At 41.8% G+C, this 16587-nt stretch overlaps 1 protein-coding gene across 1 annotated transcript in view; it reads right to left on the bottom strand.

The window, feature by feature from the left end:
- DNER (delta/notch like EGF repeat containing) overlaps positions 1-16587 on the bottom strand; it is a 314162-nt gene that overhangs the window by 106312 nt on the left and 191263 nt on the right. The window contains exon 6 of the mRNA XM_041768293.1: positions 3803-3956. Coding sequence (XP_041624227.1) covers positions 3803-3956 — 154 coding nt within the window. The remainder of the gene's footprint in view (positions 1-3802; positions 3957-16587) is intronic.

The raw sequence follows: 16587 nt of genomic DNA, 5'->3' as shown, positions 1-16587 counted from the left end.
TGTCACCTGAAAACCAAGTGGCTACAACTATTTCCAAATCCAGAGCTATCCTTCAGAGTGTCTGGCAACTTCTAACACCTTCCTTGCTTCTGTCCCTGTATGTGGTCTCTTAGAGAAGTCTCAGAGCTTCCACTGGAATCCGTATCACATCAACATAAACAGGAGGCCACCAACAACGGCTTGGACAAACCCTCTAGCCAAAGTCAATAACCTCCTCTTCGATTCTCCTGTGGTATTCGATGCTGTTGACAATCCTCTTCTTTTTGAACGTATTCCCAAAAAGTTTGAGGAAAAATATCAATCACATTTGACAAAAATCCCCTTCCAAAAATAGAAATGTTATTGGCCATAACTTATAACTCCTCTTATGTTGTACGCACATGTATATGACATTTATTGATGTTTCACTACATAAAAAAACCATCTCCTGCTTCCAATAAATTGTAATAAAAAATTAAAGTGAAAGCTAAGGAAGAGAGTTTATTAATCAACTCAACACCCAGCATGCCATATTCATACATCTCTAGATTACGCACGGCCTAAAATATTGTATTTATATGGACATTTGACATAGAACGGAAAGCAAAATATTGAAATACTAGCAAATCTGGGGCTGATGCTTCTTTGCTGATAATACTTCACTTACCAAGAAATGTTATCCTCTCAAGAGAAATGAGCATCGCATCAAGACAACAATGTCTCCAAGAAGAGACTTTGTTGGGAGATTTTGTTCTCTGGGGACAAGAAGTTGGTTTGAATTCACGCATTCATCAAACAAGGTAATTTCTTATGATCAGACTTGGAACAATCAGAGCACAGCGGGATACATTTTTTAAAGGCCAGCACACTTCATACACTTTGAGAGTTCTTACGCATGTTATCTGGAGCTTCAGAGGTCAATTAATTGATGTGAATTAACCTGTAAACAGTTCTTCCACAAGGGAAATGTAGTTTTCCAATGGAAAAAAATGTTTTTGAGGGTGTTCAGAGCCAAATTAAAGAAGACTCATTTCAAGAAACAAGCCCTTTTCTTTTTTTTGGACAAAATTGTGTAATATTTCTTCTCTTAAGAAGAGACTAATATGAGTAAACAAGAATGCCATGGTCATGGGTCACACATGAAGTACTCAGCAAGATGTACTCAGCAAGATGATCAAGAACAGGGGTGCCTGGGTGGCTCAGTCGGTTAAGCATCTCCCTTTGGCTCAGTCCTCAGGTCATAATCCCAGGGTCCTGAGACAAGCTCCACCCACTGACCCTGACTGAGACTGTTTATAGAAGGTTCTTTATTCGTTCTAACATTACTTATAAAAGATAAATAGAAAACATCTTAAAGATCCATCACCAGAGGAATGGTTTAAAACATGAAGCCATGTTCATACGCTTTCATTAATTCATCTTATCAGCACCTTGAGTGAGCGTCCCTGATCTGTCAGACACTGTGGGATGCAATGACCGATTCAGGCCCTGCTCTCATGAGGTCAACGCTGTGGGGAAGACAGGCAGTAATCAAAAGATCACACATGTAAACGCACATTGACCACAGATGAAGGCTGTCCAAGAAAGGAGCACAAAGTCATGAAAGGGCCAAGGTGGCTAGACCCAGAGCAAGGTGAGCAGTGAGGTGAGATGGGGCTGGAAAGGTGGGTGAGCGACAGATCATGAACCAAAGAGCAAGGGGAAGAAGGGATTTAGGTAGGAAGGCAACTACATCAGATGGGCATAGGAAAATGATCACCTGCCACCAGGTGGAGAATGGAAGGTGTAGGGACAAATGCTGAGGCTCCCTTTGGTGCAGTCACTCTGGTTCAGCATGCAGCACAGTCAGGAGAATACGGACAAGCAGTAGGAGGTTACTTTAGCATCACGGGGTGGGGGGGCAGAGGCAGCTAGCCTAGGGGTGGTGGCAGTGGGGCTGCAGAAAGGGTGGTGCATTTGAGAAGCCACTAGGTGGTAAAATGGAGACCACTTGGAAGAAGGGGCGCCAGCAGAGAGGAAGAGGGAGGAACCTAGCATGACTTGCAGATGTCTGTCTTATAGAAAGAGATGGAACGCTGGAAGCTGAGCAGAGTGGGATGGGAGCATGATGAGCTCGGCTTTGCAACGGCTGAGCTTAAGGTGGCCTGGGACATCCAAATGCCGATGCCAGGTAAGCAGCAGATAAGTGAGTTTGGAGGAAGTCTGACCGGGAGATACAGGTTTAGGAGACACACTGTGAAATTGTTCAATGATTGAGGCAAATCCATACATTTTGACCTGAAAAGTGGTCTACGATCTACTGGTCGTAGGGATCCCTGAGTGGCTCCGTGGTTGAGCATCTGCCTTTGGCTCGTGATCCTGGAGTCCGGGGATCGAGCCCCACATCGGGCTCCCTGCATGGAGCCTGCTTCTCCCTCTGCCTATCTCTCTGCCTTTCTCTGTGTGTCTCATGAATAAATAAATAAAATCTTTAAAAATAAATAAATAAATAAATATAAAAAGCATACAGAAAAATACTTATTCATGTGATGCGCTAGAGAAATACACACACTTACACACACACACACACACACACACACACATACAGGTCTAGAAAGAATATAACAGATTATTAACCCACCCCTGTGACTGATGCTTTGGGTTGGAAGAGATGAGTGAAGAACTCTCACTTTTTAGTCTATCATCTTTCTTTTTTTAAATTTTTATTTATTTATGATAGTCACAGAGAGAGAAAGAGAGAGAGGCAGAGACATAGGCAGAGGGAGAAGCAGGCTCCATGCACCGGGAGCCCGATGTGGGATTCGATCCTGGGTCTCCAGGATCGCGCCCTGGGCCAAAGGCAGACGCCAAACCGCTGCGCCACCCAGGGATCCCTAGTCTATCATCTTTCACACCCCTGGGCCCTGTTTCTTCATCACTCCAGCTGCCCCTTCCCTCCATCTCTCTGGCCTTCCCCAACTCCTACCTCATCCTGAATTCCCACCCAGAGGCAGATGTTGGCAACAGGAAGAGACAGAAAGTGAAAAGCGATGACAGTTCTGCGTGCTATTCAATAGTAAAAAAAAAAAAAAAAAAAAAAAAAGGAGGAATTTAGTGTTTGCTTTTAAGCTGCATGGAAACAGCTGCATCAGAATGTTCACTGGTAAATACCATCCATTCGTGCGCCTTGAGGATTAACAATCGAGTTGGCTGAGCAGCAAGTCAATTAAAATGACTGCAGAGCCGCAGAAGTCTGAGAGTACTGCCTACCGCCAGTCATCCATTGGGCTCTGAGGAGTCAAAAGTCTCACGCAATACCCACCCATCCCCCATAGTGATCAAGGAACGTGGATGATCTTCCCCGTTGTGGAGAATGGTGTACCAAGAACTTGGCCTAATGAACATACAGGAACGAAAGGAAATCAGCAAAAACAGGAAAGATGATGTGGCTTGACGTCGCAACCTGCATAGACTATCCTGGATTTCTCTTGTTGCTGAGCATTATCACCCAGCACAGTCCCATTCTACACTCGGTACATATTCGCAGAACTGTTTCTGACATGCCCAGACCTCTATTTGACCCAACACATCATTATCCCAGAACAGAAAAGGACCGCTAAGACAGAGCATCCTAACGTCTGAAAGCCGGCCAAGGAACATGATGTCTATCCTCATCTGAATTTCCCTCTTCCATTCCCATATGAAGCACCGACTGGGGGAATCAAATGATATCTTAAAGTCGTCTTGCGTAGCAGCTGGACAATATATCCCGGAGTCACCCTTAGTTAATAAGTGAATATTCTACAAAAAAACATATAATAACTATCATCTATGGAGCTCATACCAGCAAGGCAGACGCAGGTGAAATTGGTCCCATCCTGCTTTTCATTTGCATCCACACAGCTGGCATTGTTCTGGCAGGGATTCCTCTGGCAGGCATCAAATTCTTCACAGAAAGTACCCACGTACTGATGGTCACAGCTACAGGAAAAAGTTGCCTAAAACACAAACATACCATAGGTGTTAAACGAGTCCTCGAAAAATGCATGCGTTGGCTGTCGATCTCAAAGTTCAAGAGCACCGCTTCTTTTTGTAATTATACCAATACTGCATGTTTTAATCACATCACTTATATTTTGATCCGATTAGAATCAGAGCTTTGAGACAAATCGTATGTATGTCCTTACACTTTAATTTCAAACATTTATTTTTCTCATTCTTTCTTTATTGATATTTACCCTAACCATTTTCAGTGTTAAGGCAAATAGAAAGCAAAAAAAGACAACTGTGTTGTAAGCAAAAATGAAGTTTTGCTGACCCGACACGGAAATGACAGTTTGGCTAGAGCTGATATACTGTGCTACAGCCATTAAATGAGATGTCATGCCAACGAGCTAAAATCCTGCAGCATAGATAGCACTTGTCACAAAAACATCGTCAAATGTCCTGCTCTGATCACCTTCCAGAGCATCGAGAGAATTTACTGAATCACCCTGTAAATTAGCCTCAACGTCAACGTACAGCTCTGCAGACAAACTGAGTGCAAAGGGAAATAAAAAGAGTATAATTCAAGTGAACTCGTTTGGTTCATGGTATTACTGTTATCTTAGTAAAAGACCATAACTCAGACCCAGGGCACTGCATTTGCTTGGAAGCTTCATCCCTGAGATAGTTGTAAAATCCAAATAAAATGGAGCCTTCCTGTTCTCTTTTGTGCCTAGGGATGGTGACCATCTAAACAGTAACAACACTAATCTGATCCCAAATCCTGTGTGGAGCAATGTGGGTTGTTACTGCGGATCTTCAGGAAGAGGGGCTTGGAGGAAGCAAAGGAGAATGGCATTGACAAGAGTTAACACTTAAAAAAAATCAAAATAGAAAAATGCACCTCCCAGCACTCCCCGAGGCCCCACATCAGGCAGGTGTTCAAATCCCTACTGGTCCAAAGCCCCACACACAACCTCTCCCCAACCCACCCTTCTTCCCACCTCCCTCTCTCTAGCCCCAGCCCCCTGCCTCTATTCTCAGACACCCTCCCCTCTTCTCTGGGTGGTATTAACTCAAAATCCCCACCCAGCACCCTGGCCTTCAAGCATACATGGTGCCTTCCCCCCGGGAGAGGAAAAGTGTCCTCCATTCTCTTTAACATTTTTTTATCACAATCAAATTTAATAGTTCTTGTCCATTTCTTGATAAATTTACTACTGCATATTTAGATTTCTTCATAGCTATTGTTAATGAGCTACAAAAGATTTTCTTCATCCTTTTCTTGTAATACCCATCATACTTGCTAGCAATTATGACTGACATAGAAAATGCTAGAGTTCTACTACTGGTCATCGCACTGAGCTCTCACTACAGGTCAGCGTTTTTCCTTGATTTCCTTGGGTTTTCTAGATAAAACAAGCTCCCCCCCACCTTACCCCCCACCCCTGCAAATTGCATGTCAATTGCAAATAATGATAACATTCCCCTCCCTGCTCCAGCCCTCATGGTTGCATTGCTGGCTCTTCTAGAGTAACCTTGGTTTCAAAGAGAGATCTGCAGAATTTATCAATAAGCAGAAAACTGAAATGACTGAATTTTAACAAATGCCATCTTAGCTTCTTGAAAAACAATCTATTTCCTTTTTGTCTTCGACCTAGCAATATGTTGAACGTTTAAATGTCGTAGTCCTCACTCCACCTTGCATTCCTGGAAGGAACCCCCCACAGAGACATTCTGCTTGTAGCTATAGTCTAGTGCTTTCCATCTAAATTGCGCCATCCCCGATGGACACCTTTCCTAAGAAAAACTCTCCCTTGCACAGTGGGATCATAATTCATACTCTTAACAGGATGCCCCTGCCAAAAGTGACTAAGCCAGGAGGAGATGGACTCTTGACCTCAGCAACCAAGCAAGAGACCAGTCCAATGACCCATTTAGCTCTTAGCAAACTGCCAGATTTTGTGTAGGTGTTTCTTTTGTTAATTGAATTTGTTTTTGTTACGGGAACAGGAGAAATCCTTGTAATCTGCACAATCAATTCTTAAGTGTAAGAACACATTCTTCAATTGTATCTTAGAAAACCAGAACAAGGGGAATAAAAGCAATGGCTTTCCTCTTGAGGGTTAAATTTTCTGCCTTCTATTTCCATCATCCTCTCTCAGCACCTCTTTTTGGCAAACAGAAATTCCCTCCACCTGCTAGCAATGGTTGACTCCTTATCTGCTTTTTCATGATACTGTGAGGGTTTTTCCCCCCTCTGTGTGTGTTTGCACTGACTTTGTAGTTCAAAGTTGGGAGAAGCTGCATCAAGGACTGTTAGAAAGGCAGCTTTTTCAATAGGAAGCTCTTTCTCTAGAACTATCTTTTAAGGAAAATCTCATCCTTGCCCAAATGTGCAACAGAGTACACCTTTGATATTTGCAGGGATGTGTCTGGAGCCCTTTGTGCATCTGCAGATTTGTGGCTGCCTTTGAAATGTAAACACTGTGAGGGCCTGGCACATAGAATTTCAAAATGAGCCTCAGCATCATAATAAATTACTACGTGTCATTATTTTTGGCAGCGGTCCCCCCCCCGCCGGATTTACTTGGTTTGTATCCAGCAGTTCCATATTGCAGATCAATTTCTTTGGCTATTTGGGGGCTACATTTTGCATAGAATTCATCTGTTTTGTCCCCTGGAAAATATGTTGCTTGTGGAAATAAATTATTAAAAACCCCAAATCAAGCATCTTCAAGTTAGCTTTGATGGAATCGAAAGCTAAAACAGAAGCCACACATTTCGTTCTGCTATGTTTTAAGCCAGAAGGTTGAAAAGAAACTTTAAGAAACTGTTGAAACAATTGTTTTTGACCAAGCAAAACACTGGAATTGATTCTTAAACTTTAATTGATGGAAAAAGAAGATTAACAATGTTTACATACCCATGATCATAAAATTCTAGTTTTTATGTATTCTGTATCATATGGTCCATAAAGTTGGATGTCTTCCTAAGTCTATTTTCTAAGAACAACAAGCTTTCCTATGATATCAAGAGGTTTGTTTCAATAGTTTCGAGACTTGATTTGTAAGAAGCCATGAAAATTTACTAGGAAGCTATGTTGTTAGTATATTTGTTGTGGAAAACTATGATCACTGAAAGCTGTAAACTGTTAAGAAGTTTAACCTACTATGATAGCGCTATCTTGGGCCCAATTGACTTAACCAGCATAAAAGACAAAAAGGAATTACTTAAAATTAGTAGCTTAGTGAGGTGGGGTGCCTGGGTGGCTTAGCTGATTAAGTGTCTTGCTGGACCTCAGGGTCTAGAGATCAAGCCCCCCCATCAGGCTCCGGGCTCAGGGCATAGTTGGCTTAAGATTTCCTCTGGTTCAATCCTCTCCCCCCATGCTCTCTCCCTCTTTTTCACTCCCTCTCTAAAATAAATAATTAAATCTGAAAAATAAAATTAGTAGTTCGGCTAAGTTACAGAAAGATGTTTCCTTGTAAAATTATTGCATATTTACATGTAAAAGTATTTTTCAAGTAAAACGAAAAAGTAACCCTCAAGAGATTTTATCTTAAAACCCAATGCAGAATCTCAATTTTCCCCAACAGCTTGACGTCGCATATTCCATTTGTACATTAATGAAACTTTCTCAGTGGCGGGAAGCTCACTTTGAAAGCTGCAGGTTTAAAAAGTTGCAGTCACACCTGCATTCTTTTGTTCACGCATACGACAAATATTGATGGAGCACCTCCTATGTGCCAGGCACTGTCCTAGGACCTGGAAACACATAAAAACGAACAAGACTGTCTCTTAGAAATTATCATCTAGCGTCGGTGGCTGGCGATAAATAAAATGAATAGGTAAATAATGTAGTAAATGAGGTGATAAATGCCATGGGGAAAAATAAAGTCAGGAAGGGGAAGACAGGAGCCCTATAAGAAACAACCCCATTAGACCTCCTATTGCGTTTCCCGTAAGGATGCTGGTGAGTATATCCTAGGCCATAAATCATTATGTGCATCCTTTATAAAGTCCTGCCCAAGAAAATTCACTCATTTAAGTGCCAGTAAAAGTATGCTAGTCATGAGAGCTGATGTTTTGTCCTCATGAACAGTGCAGATCATGTGACCCCCCCATTTTTTTTCTTCTTTTTGATTTGGCTGCAGTATGTTCAGAGTCTACTGGAAGTTCAACTTTAAGAGCTACCTCGGGCTCTGTGACCTCAATGGCTGCATCTTCTTCCTAATTTGGATGTTGGCATTCCAATTCATATCTTCTCTGACTCTGACTTCTGTTTTTGTATTTCTTAATATCTCAATACTTTATGAGATGTAGAGTCAAATGTGTGATAAGGAAGTCCAAATTCCGCAGCATGGCACACAAAGCCCTTGACAATCTGGCCCACTCCACCTTTTCTGTTTCATCCTCTACACCTGTCACTTCTCAATCAAGCCTGATCGACACAAACAAATCATCCCACAGAGACACATCTTCTGAGGAGCTTTCTTTCTCTCTTTCAGGGTCAGAATTCATCCATTCTATCTAACTCCCTTCCTCAAACAAAGTACACAGAAAATACATTTATTCTTGTTGGTGTCCCTGTGACTCCAGCATGAACACAAAAGTGCCAGCTGAATAGACACTAAATCTCGTTGTTTATAGAGCTTACTTACGTTGAATTATCTCATTAATCTTCACCACATCTGTCAGGTGGCTATTAGATCCATTTTAGGAAGTAAGAACAGACCCACCAGGGAGGTCAGATGAATTTTGGCAGGTGTCCCAGCTAGCACGTGCAGGGTCAGGGCTTAAGCCTATATCATGGGTTGCAAACCTCTCCCACGCATAGCTGAATATTGGCCTACCAACACCCTGATGGTCTCTATACCACTGACACCCTTCACCCTGACTCTAAAATAATCCCAACAACTGTGGAATTTTGGTTCTTGCTCCAGACTGTGTAGTTGGTCTACTTCCTCTCTTGCTGTCTGGCTGCCTTCCTTATTGGCGTCATTGACTATCCTTTTGGTTGACTGATTCTAATTTCTTTTACTCTAAAGAATAATACCAAATGTATTCAAATAAGTCTCAAAATAGAGTAAAAATATCCTTCCTGAGGGTTGAAAGTATCTCTTGCACATAAAGTACCTAATCACTCATGAACAGACTTGAAAACTTTGGACGATTTTTTGCCAGAACTGGAGATACTTGTCTTGTGGGACTTTAGTTACTCATACATAACAGATGCTCAAGTGTTCCTTGAATTAAGCTGACTTCATAACAGGCTGCTGGAAGGTAGCTTTGAAGGAGAGTCCTATGCAGGTAAGGGGTCCTCTTCCCCTACTTGTCTATCTCTGAGGATCTTGTGTTTTGCTAAGACAGCACCATAGCTACTGACACAGTCTTCATCCACACATCCTTACTACAGGGGATACTGGGACAGAATTTGGAAAGCAATTCTCAAGCCAAAAGGTGAGTAAGGGGCCCCTAAACCTCTGAAAACGGAAAGGAGATTATTTGAGCCACTTCTGGCTAAAGGACTCTCTGGACCGATTCCCACTTCCACCAGGGGCCAGCCTGGTTCCAAACTACATCTGGGCTCTTCATAGTTAAATATATGAACATCTGCAAGGTCAAAACCTGAGCTAATGAACTGATCATTGTTGGAGATGGTGACAAAGCCATGGTGGTTTGCCAAATTACCCTCACTTTTATATACATTTGAAAATTCCCCCAATAAGAAATTGTGTTGTTTTTGTTGTAAGCATCGGGCAAAGTCCCAAGAAAGGAAAAGATAACACTTTGAAAAATTAGAACCACACTCAGTATCCTGTGTCCAGCTCCTCCCCGTGGAACCTGCCATCACCTTTACAGTAGGGATGTCATTGAGAACGTCGTGTGCACATCGCGGAGTCTCCCCATTATGTGAAGTCCCATTCCAGAAACATATTTCATATCCAAATGCCAGGAAAAGCTCTGCTTGCCCTAGAGGGCCAACTGCTTGCCTTCCCTCTGGTGGACATGAACCATGTAAATGAGCATAGTTCCCTCTCAAAAGCAGAGACTTCTTGAAGCTCCGTCATTTCTGTGCCCAGGGAAGGTAGGCCTGGCTGCCTCTCAACTTCCCCAGCAGGCTAGGGTCACAAGCAGGGCACACTCGGCCCCTGGCCTCTGTGAGGAAGGCAATTCCTGCTTACAGAGCCTGTGGGTAAGAATTCAGAAGACCTCTCTAACCTAGGTCTCTAGACACCAGCAGGGGCCAGAAGTAGACTGTTTCCTAGCAATAGAGCGCTGTAACCTTCCTGCCCTTAGTTAATGGGCTCCAAGTACAATTGTTCAGGAAGATGATTCCCCACGTAGGGGCTTTCTGCATGTCCTTTTGCCGAGAGCTTACATTGTCTTAAGTGGATTTTAGGAAAAGAAGGCAGTGAGTCCCCACTGTCACATGTAACAATGCAGGATCACTCAGATTCCAGCCTGAACTGTCACATCACCCCAAAACACACTGACCCTGACTCTCTGGAGATGAAGGCCCCAGAGGCCTTGTCCTGGCTGGTTGTTTGGGTCTGGAATCACATAGCTGATGCTAGGAGTTAGTTGGACATGTAGGTGGTAGTCAGGGCCAGGGTTCCCAGCAAGAAAACAGGGAGTCAAGACCGCTAAGATAAAAGAGCCCTGACATCCTGTTCGGCAGCTTAGACAGGACCACGCTTGCATTCTGTTTCGCAGCCCTCGTAGAAATGACTTCTGCAAAACATCCTAAAATAAGATAATTAACCACAAAGCATCTGTCACCATCACGGGCAAGGGGCAGTGAAGACATAAGCCCCCGGATGTCAGCCCAAAAAAACCCATCAGCACAGAGGCATTAACCTAATAGGCAGACAGATACGTGATCAAAGCCCTGACTGGCGTGACTCAGCACACCCTGATTGCTTACGAGAGTTCTGTAAAAGAGCTCATAAAACCTTCTAAACTTAGACACTCTGGGGGCAACCCACTTGGGCCCCCTTCCCCTCTCCGGGAGGTTTCTACTCTTGCTCAATAGCCTTTGCCTTGCTGCCCACCACTCTTCATCTGGTCTACCTCTTCATTCTTTGAAGCAGTGTGACCAAGAGCCACAGGCAACAGGGAACACAAATCCTGTAACACTGACAGACACTAAAACCTAGATCAAAAGCAGTAATCCTAGCACACATTTTTATCTGATTCAGCAGAGGTGAGCTATAACTAAGGGGTCCGAACACCAACCTAGCATGGCCTGTAGACAGGTGGAATTTAGCCTTTTACTAAAAACCCAGATTTGGCATTCCAAGAGACAGAAATGATCATTTGGGCATAAAATTTAAGAGACTATCTGAGAGTTCTTATTATGATGTAAAAATCCTTATACATGCCTCTTCCCGAGCCCAGGCCACAACGGGGACAACCCCCAGAGCCCAATCACAGAGACAAAGTTTTGCCCCCTGCTGGGAACACAGTAAACTACCTCAAAGGAAACTCCATGAATTGCATTTTTTAAAATTATGGTCTTTTGGCTGGGTCTTACTGTTCATTCGCTACGGTGTAATTTAAACAACATGCCTGCATTGCTTATGGCTCCTACTCTTATTTCCCATTAACCTTAAACACACTATCACTCTTCTGTTTAAATTCATTAATTGCAAACATAGCAGCTTATTTTTTAAAAAAAGTAAGCTTAGAAAACACGCAGATCGTCTAAACATGAAATTCAAAATTTGACATTCATGAATTCCTAGAATTCATTTCTTTGGCTTCAATGTTAAATTTTGAAAAATAGGAACAATAATAAATGAGAGCCCTGCTCTTTCCTTCCAAAGGACACTGAAGTTTACCTTATTACTCAAAGGAGAAGAAAGTAAATGTCTTTCAGGAAATTTTGTAAACTGCTTTCTCTCTAAAAGTGCATATATGGTTTGGCAGAATGTAGATGGTCAAAAGCAGTTTCTCACCATATCCTGACAACTTCTCTGTTCTCAGCACTCTGAGCATGGCCATAATTAGGCATAAGATTTCCATGCAATCAGCTGGATCTTCAGTTCACCAGTATCTATGTATTTATTTGATGAAAAGTGCAAATCCATTAGCAAAAGTAAAGTTTGACTCAAAAAAAAAAGTCACTGAAAATTCATCTTTTATTGAATTTCCCTATTAAAAAAAAAAAAACAGCCTGATCCCACAAGTAAATGACATTCCATTCTAATTTCTTATTTTAAAATTCCATTTAGTCTTCTAGTTATTTCCTTTGCTACATGAAAAGAAAATGGTAAAGAAAAAGCTTTAATAAAATGAACACTTTGATGTATAAATTATTGATGAGAAGGACTCATTGAAGAATAAAGATCTTTCCTACCAGTTTGCTCAAGCCACCTCAGATGGAAAACCCACTTTGGGTTACATTTTTAAGTGTAAAGCAAAGATGATGAACCAGTGGTAACTTCTTCTAAAGATTAGAAGCCAGTGGGGAACAGGTCAGGTCAGGTCAGGGTACCCAACCACTATTTATTGAAGAAAGACAACACCATAGCCAACTGGCATGCTGAAGATCTACTTAATCCCCTCAACAGTTATGCAAGATCAGAATGATTTTTCTATCTTACTAATGAAGAAACAGTTCAGATTTTAAGTAGCTTGCCCAAGGTCACATATCAGAAGCAGTGGGAGGCGGATTTAGTCTCCTTGCAAAGACATTTCTTACAATTTAAGATAATCGGAAATGCAAGGAATTGAGTTACAAAGTATGAGGGGTGGGGCTCAAATACCATTCAGGGAATTTGGAGGAGGTGGCCTCCAAAGGATCTCTATCTCAGATCTGACATGCCTCAGTTTCAGTCCCAGGGAGGCCACAAATCCCCACTATCACTCTACTCCTGCAAGTGATGGCACACCTCCCTAACCACCTCATGGGCTCCTTTCCTACCCTGTTCATGTCCGAGGGCTGCATAACACAGGACCACAGACTGGGTGGCTCAAACAACAGAAATCTACGATCTCTCACTTCTAAAGACAGGGAAAATCAAGACTCAGGTTTGGTTTCTTTGGAGGCCTCTATCCCTGGCGCATAGATGGCTACCTTCTCCCTGTGTCTCCACAAACCTTTTCCTTTGGGAACGTCTGTGTCCTAAACTCTTCTTCTTGTAAGGACGCCAATAGCATTGGATGAGAGCCCCACCCATACGACCCATATGACCTTGTCTCACCTTGATTGTCTCTTTTCTTTAAAGATTTTATTTATTTATTTATTTATTTATTTATTTATTTATTTACTTACTTACTTATTTACTTACTTATTTACTTATTTAGAGAGTGAGCATGAGCAGGGGAGGGGCAGAAGGAGAGGGAGAGAATCTCAAGCAGACTCTGCACTGAGCAGAGCCCAATGTGGGGCTCAATTTCATGACCCTGAGATCATGACCTGGACCCAAAGCAAGAGTCAGATGCTCAACCAGCTAAGCCAATCAGGTGCCCCTGATTGTCTCTAAAGGCCCAATCTCCCAATACCGTCATATTCATAGGTATGAGGGGTAAGGACATCAACATGTGAGTTTTCCAGGGATCCAGGTCAGCCCAGAATAGAACACATCTCCTCTCTGGCTTATTCCTCCAACTGTTTTCAGAGCAATCTTTGTCAAAGGCTGCTTTCAGTTTTTCACAAATATTTGCTGCTGACTGTATTGAAGTCATTATCCTACAGGACACACAGTATTCATCAAACAATCGCTGTCTGGAGAGGTTGGTAATGCACATACAGAGACACTTAAGACATAATTCATGTGCTCCAGGAATTGACAAGCTAGAGAAATAAATCTGTGTCCCTGTCATCATCATTACCACCTCCATCGTGCACATGTACTGAGCACTTGATACACACCAGGCACTATTATGAGGGCTTTCCAAAATGCAGTTATCCTCATTGTTACTGTTATCCCCTGTTACATTTGAGGAAACTGAGGCACAGAGAGGCTGAGTAAATTGACCAAAGTCTTCTGGCTAATAAATTGAAGAGTTGAAATTTGAGCCCAGGTCATCTGATTCTAGGATCTGCCCTCTATTAAAAGAAACTACATTAAAAGTAAAGGTTAGAAAAAAAAAAAAAAGAAAGAAAAAAGTAAAGCTTAGATGAGGTACCTGGGTGGCTCAGTGGGTTAATCATGGGAGTCCTGGTTTTGGCTCAGGTCGTGATCTCAGGGTCCTGAGATTGAGCCTTGAATCAGGATCCACACTCAGCGAAGAGACTGTTTGAGATTCTCTCTCTCTCCCTCTGCCCCTCTCACTGCTCACACTATTAAATACATACCTACATACATATGTACATACATAAAATCTTAAAAAAAAAAAAAAAAAAAGGAAACCACAGACAACCAGGTAGTATGGAAAGAGAAAACACTACATTGCTTGCTGAGATCCTACTCCTGGTTCTTCTACCTCTTTAACCCTGGGCAAGTAAGTTAATTAATTAATTTACTTATTTTCATTATTTTTCCCCTGTTAGGCTTTACTTCAATATAGGAGAAAACAAAAGGAGATAAGCTATAATCCAAAGATGCTACTATTTACATTATGATTTTAAAATTTAACTGTTGAAAGATCTTTACATTTTCACTGTAGAAATGATACAACAAACAAGAACACCAACCCAAGAGCAAAGGGGTTTGGCACAGCCACTTACAAATAAAACACCAGTGACACAGGAAGAAGAAGTAGCTTCTTCCTCTTCCCAGTTCTTGTCTGAGTCAGACAATGAAAATCAACAAATCAAATCACTAGATTTATCAATCAGGATATGGGCAGAGATTAGAAATCAGACTTCGGTAAGACCATCAAAAGGCCCAGTCTGCCTTTTCCCATTAGGATCACACTGACCCTTCACCAGTTTTGGGAAGGTCAAGTGCTCAAACGGATGTGGAAACCACACAGGAGCTGTCTATACCTGGCCCATGTAAAAGGTACTATACCTGATCCCTTATAGAGAAACTCGGTTCCCTACCTTGACTGTTTCAAACACTCTGATTGCTCCCAGTCTATGCTGAGGTCAGTCCTGAGTGGCAGCTTTTGTCCTTTTAGGGATGAGCCATGGAACACTCAAGACCCTTGTCACCATCTGACACTCAAAATCTAGACATGGGGAGACAGTCCACCTGTGTGATGTCCACCTTAACAGACACACTCTGGTGTGTGGCTCTTCTTTCTTCTCTCCTTCCCCTTCCCTGGTTCCCTGTTTCTCCTCATCCCCACTGGTCTTCTCACATATTATGGGTCAGTTTCATTCATGGGCCATGGCTAACCAGTGTGTGTGTGCCCCAATTCCAATCTTTAGCAGGATGAGGGTCTTCCTCTGTACATTTACAACTAACCTAGCATTATTCTCCCCCTGGACTTATTGTTCTTCTTTGCCTCTGTCTTCACACCTGGGTTCCTCCTCAATAGGCTGTTTTGTAGTTTATGTACTTTTGTGGATAGGCTCAAATCCAATCCAAGACGGATATGGTGAAGAAATAAGCAAAACACAGCAGAGTTGATACAAGGAAATCAGTTCAGCCTTCCTTATGGAAGTTGAAAGCAATTTTTCAGCCCTTAGCTCTCCTATTGAAATAAGAATGTATGCGTAAATCTGGAATATAGGTATCATTGTCCAAATTCCAAAAGTTTTATCTTGATTATATAATCCCTGAAACCATAGAACTTGACTAAAAACATTTCCTCAGCATCCAGAGAGGGGGGAAAAAAAAAACAAAACACTATCTTTTCATTTTATTGTCAAAGATTTTATGCAGAGTCCCTGATCTAACGACTGCATTTCTTACTTTATTGAATTTACATACACACAGACTGAAGTAAAAACCAGCAAAGGTGGGGAGGTCCTATCCTTCATTTTAATTAAATCTTATCTCATCAAACATTTGCTGCTTTCATCATTTTAATACTGAACCAAAGGCAGGTTATATCTAATAAATGTGTTTCTCCAAGATAATTAGAAAAGAATCATTCTAATAATTTCCAGAAGAAGCTCATCAAAATATCTAACTCACGGTGGCAAAAGAATTACTTAAGTTCACAGGCAAGATGAATCTTGATTGCTTTCAAACAATTTTCGTTAATCTATAATATTCACATGGAATGATCTCTTCCATGTAATAGTTGAATCCTCCAAAGCTGAGTAAGAAAGAAAAATCTGCATACAGATTTCAAATATGGGAATATGAACACTGCTCATATCTTCCTTTCAAAGTTTCTTGGTTAATGTATCATATTTTGACCATTCTGAGGCTGGTAGTTTCTTTTTCTAACGCATGTATGAGTCTTAGAGTAGAATGTTGGATTTAGCTTCTTTTTGCAGAACAAAAGAAAATTCATACCTAATTCCCCAGAGTCTCAGTATCTCCATCATCAGATGGGGATGATGAAAGGTCCATGTCACAGGGTTGGGGGAATGCAAGTCCTTGGGCTAAGCATAGATCCATGTAAGTGCTGGGGAAAAAACCATCAATTTCTCTCCCTCTCTCATGGGTACAGGCTCTGATACCGGTCAATACCCTTTATCATGTGGCTGCCCTACAAGACTCTTCTCAGTGTAGGAACAAGTCTCAAATAATGTTACCTAATTATAATTTTTAGATGCTCATGAAAAGAAAA

The sequence above is a fragment of the Vulpes lagopus genome, chromosome 8 (assembly GCF_018345385.1).
Source record: "Vulpes lagopus strain Blue_001 chromosome 8, ASM1834538v1, whole genome shotgun sequence".
In the NCBI taxonomy this organism is placed as follows: Eukaryota; Metazoa; Chordata; class Mammalia; order Carnivora; family Canidae; genus Vulpes; species Vulpes lagopus.
This window is presented reverse-complemented; position numbering and strand designations above follow the sequence as displayed.